General features: G+C 31.7%; 1 protein-coding gene across 1 annotated transcript; it reads left to right on the top strand.

Annotated features, from left to right (window-relative positions):
• The first annotated feature begins 3,535 nt into the window (after positions 1–3,535).
• On the top strand, positions 3,536–4,465 carry LOC130884727 (olfactory receptor 4L1-like). Its single transcript, XM_057785856.1, has one exon. It carries the CDS (start codon positions 3,536–3,538, stop codon positions 4,463–4,465), a length of 930 nt encoding a protein of 309 aa, XP_057641839.1.
• Positions 4,466–4,703: the final 238 nt, after the last annotated feature.

Raw genomic sequence — 4,703 nt, 5'->3', positions numbered from 1 at the left:
TGAACATCCTAAAGTTCTTCCCAAAAGTGCAGAAAGTCGTCATCTCCACTTTAAGAAGTATGCTTAAAAGAAATCCCAAGCCGGGCAATGGTGGCGCACGCCTTTAATCCCAGCACTTGGGAGGCAGAGGCAGGCGGATCTCTGTGAGTTCGAGGCCAGCCTGGTCTACAAGAGCTAGTTCCAGGACAGGAACCAAAAAGCTATGGAGCAACCCTGTCTCGAAAAATAAAAAAAAGAAAGAGAGAGAGAGAGAGAGAGAGAGAGAGAGAGAGAGAGAGAGAGAGAGAGAAAAGAAAGAAAGAAAGAAATCCCATACTAAGTCAGAATTGAGAGTAATAGTGGGTTATTTATTTAGGGGTAGACTCACAAATCAATATCCTCTGTTGGAATGGAGAACAGCAACCAAATCCCACATCCTGAAAAGAAACTGAATGTGCACTTTACATCAGCATAAATAGTAATAAATAGTATAAGAAGCCACACCCAGGTAGGCAGGTAACTTAAAGGCTACTGCAGAACAGAATTGTTACAGCAATACTTAATATTTAAGCATGTATTAATGAAATTTTCTTTTCCTAGATTTAAAGTCTTACATTGAGGTCCATGATCTATTTGGTGTTGACATAGTTTTAATCTCCTGAATGTACATATCCAATTTTGCTAAACACAATATTTCTTCCAGTGTGCCGTATTTCAGGAACCTCCTTAAGTGGCTGTAAATGTGTGGATTCTAATCTCTATTATCTTCCTTTTATCCATGTTTACTTTTGTATTAGTACCATACTATTTTCATTATGATAGCTCTGTACTATTAATACAATATTAGATATTAATATAATATTTCCACTAGTATTATTTAACATTTTTTTTAATTTTTCAAAATTTCCATTTCCTGCACGATTAACAATTTAATTTATGTATAAAATTATATGTTAAAATTGTACTCAAAATTGTTTATGAATTATTCTTTGAAAAAATCCACAAAAATAGAAGTCTTATAGGAATGATTTGAAGTAATATATAAAAAGGAATTCTACTCAATAAAATCGTTCTAAACTTAATATATCAACATCAAAATATCAAGAATATCATGTTTATTATAGTCAGGGCACCACCCATGCAGAAATGCAGCTCATTACAAGGTGAGAAATTAAATGCAAAAATCTCTCATGGTCATGCTGAAGTCGCAATATCCTCATTTCTAACAACTACCCCTGAGGTTTGCATTCCCAATACTCCCAAAATCTGTCTCCAGTAATTGGCCCATATCTTTAAAGGAAGTGGAAATACTCTGAAGAATGGTGTGCAGTCCATTAAAGAAAATAAACATATATTTAATTTATATACTACCTTAAATATTATGATTTTCATACTGTACGCTAGTAAAGGTAAGTGAAAATATTGTAGAAAAAAATTCATTAACTTTACATTACTAAAATGGCATTTTAATAACTGTGTTGGCCAGAAGAAGGTTTTAGTCTTTGAAGTATCAAATCCTGGAATTGAGAGCTTACTTAATATCACTTCATAGTAAGCTAAAACTAGCTATTACTGTGAAAGCTGAGAGAAAATAAGCTCTGAAGACTATACTGCAGAGAAAAAAATCGACATTAGTCTCTTGATGAATAATTACAAGGAATATATGAAATGATATATGATCATTCATAAACCCAAAATATAATTGAAAATTATAAACTAGAGCTACTATTCTTTTCAAGATTCAGGTGGTTTACAGAGTACATAAATATTTGTGCATATTTATTCCATTTGAGAAGGAAACAGAGAATGACACTGTGTTCTTAATCAGATATTTATAAAACCTCTGGTAAAATAATCCTTAGACCATAAACTAAAAAAAACAAAACAGTGATCATTGGATAAAAGGAAGAAAGCACAAGATGTTTTACATTCAATGAAAGAAGAAAATTTTAATAATTTAAGAATTTTATCATGAGTATTCCCTATAGTAAGAAAGGCAAAACAGCTAGTTTCTAAATCATCAAGGGAGCCAAAGTATGTACCCCATGAAAAGAATGCAAAAAATGTGAAAAATGTAATAGATTTGATATGAAACATGCTTTGGATTGCCTTAGAGGGAAATATATTTGATTTAAGCAGTTGGAAAGTATTTTAAAGAAGTACTTAATGCAACTCATTTTATAGACATTCATATGTTATCCACAGTGCCTCCTTTTTGGTTTATTAACCATAAAGTTTATTTCAATCTTGAAGGTGTCACATGAAAATACTCTTAATTTTGTTTTTGCATAAGTTCTACAATATTTTTTTATTATCATGTATTTCTAGATTATAAGCTCTCTGCATAACAGATTTTGGTTACATAAGAACAGTGGTAGTTAAATACATTTTTAAGATACTTATTTTAATGTTGAATAGCATCTTGTAAGAATTTTACAGTTGATTTCAAAGAATGTTTATCAACTTGAAATATATCCTTTGCATTTTCGATGCATTTGGCATATTGATATAAACATAGATTCTGCTGTCAGATTAATTTGCTTTACTCACTGGCATTCATTCTTGTTAGCTATATACTTGGGTCAATAAATTTTACAATCACGGCTTCCTTATATATACACGACATCAGTAATACTCTTGTATCATGTTTTGTTATGAGCACTAAACAGCTTTAATTTCCATTAAATATTTAGAGTGAAGTCTATCACTGTACAAACTCTTTATGGTAATTAAAAATGTAATATTATGATATCTAAAAAGCCCAGTTGAGATAGTTTAACATTAATCAATGAAGTGCAAGCAGAATTTATATATGAAAACTGAGTCATGCTGTTAGTTATTTGCTTCTAAACTAGCATGTGCAATTACATACATTTTCACAAGAGCCCATCTTTGTTAATTAGCAATGAAGCATTTGAGAACAAAGGCTTAAAACAATCTGAGTATGAATATAGGTTTCTTTAGATTCTTATAAAATATCAAAAATGATTAAAGGGAAAAATTATTTTTAATGAATTTGAAGACTGATTTCCATGTACAAATTAAATTCTAACTTGTGTCTTTGTTTGCAAAACAAAAGACAATCTTTGTTGAACTTCTCAGAAATACAGATCAATATATGTACTGGGACAATTCTGCATCCTATTTATAGTTCAATCACCAAACTATAAGGAATACAATAAAATAGAGATTGATATATTAGAAAAAAATAAATTTATTATTATCTAATCTTTAATTTAAATCTATGTGAACAAAAGAATTGGAAAAATAGGATCTACAAAAATATATCATATGATAAAGTAAAATGATAGAACTTTCACAGGTTCAAATGATTTCTATTTTGTATAAGAATATTATTTTCAAGGTGTGTGATGCTTAAAATCATTTCAAGTTATATTCAGTTATATTGATATGTTAAACACTGAATGCTTTCAGATCACCAACTGATATTGTACTGATAACCAAAATATATCTTTACTAACAATAACTGTGTCTTGCTTTTGTTTTTTAACTCATTGTATTTAAAGAACTCCCAGAAGCTTTCCGAATTGAATTAATGGATTATGAAAATGGGTCATCTGTGACAGAATTTATTTTAGTGGGATTTTCTGGAGATTGGCAACTTCAGATTTTCTTCTTTGTGATATTTTCTTTGATCTATGGTGCAACTGTGGTGGGAAACAGTCTCATTATAGCCATAGTGGCAGCTAATTCTACCCTTCGTTCTCCCATGTACTTTCTTCTTGCAAACCTTTCCTTTCTGGACATGTGTCTTTCCACTGTCACAACACCCAAGATGATCAGAGACTTGCTTGCAGAACACAAGAGCATCTCTCTATGGGGATGCATGGCCCAGATGTTCTTCATGCACCTCTTTGGAGGTGCTGAAATGACACTTTTGATAGTCATGGCCTTTGATAGATATGTGGCCATATGCAAACCCTTGCACTACAGGACAATTATGAGTCACAGGTTGCTGCATGCATCTGTATTACTTTCCTGGACAATTGGTTTCATACACACCATGAGTCAGATGGTATTGATAGTGAATTTGCCTTTCTGTGGCCACAATATTGTAAATAACATATTTTGTGATCTCCCCCTGGTAATCAAGCTTGCTTGTATTGAAACAAACACTCTGGAGTTATTTGTCATTGCTGACAGTGGGCTGCTGTCTTTTATCTGTTTCATCCTCTTGCTCCTTTCTTACATTGTCATTCTGGTCACTGTAAGGCATAAATCACCTGGCAGACTTTCCAAGGCTCTGTCCACATTGTCTGCCCACATAATGGTGGTCACTCTGTTCTTTGGACCCTGTATCTTCATTTATGCCTGGCCATTTGGTAGTTTTGCAAGCAATAAGGTCCTTGCTGTATTTTATACTGTTATCACTCCTGTATTGAATCCTGTTATTTACACACTGAGAAATCAGGAAATGAAAAAAGCTATGAGAAAATTATGGATCCAACAAGTTAGCTTCATGTAGAACTTACAGACTGAGCTATACATTTTATCACAGCCTTTGCATACATTGGGTAGATAATTTAAAGATTACAGATAACATATTGTTTAAAACTTTATGTTTGAACCATACACTAATAAAGAAAAATTGATATTATTGTATTGCTATATTAGTAACCATGGTTTAACATATTTTTCATCATTTTAATTTTAACATTTTCTAATAATCAGAATTTCCCTTATTTGAATAATTAAATATAATG

Source organism: Chionomys nivalis, chromosome 12 (genome assembly GCF_950005125.1).
Source record: "Chionomys nivalis chromosome 12, mChiNiv1.1, whole genome shotgun sequence".
NCBI lineage: Eukaryota > Metazoa > Chordata > Mammalia > Rodentia > Cricetidae > Chionomys > Chionomys nivalis.
Note: the sequence above shows the minus strand (reverse complement) of the source record. Positions and strands in the feature narration are given on the sequence as shown.

Bases quoted from the DNA above. Each gene is read 5' to 3' on its own strand.
- LOC130884727 (XM_057785856.1), top strand. From the start codon at position 3,536: ATGGATTATGAAAATGGGTCATCTGTGACAGAATTTATTTTAGTGGGA.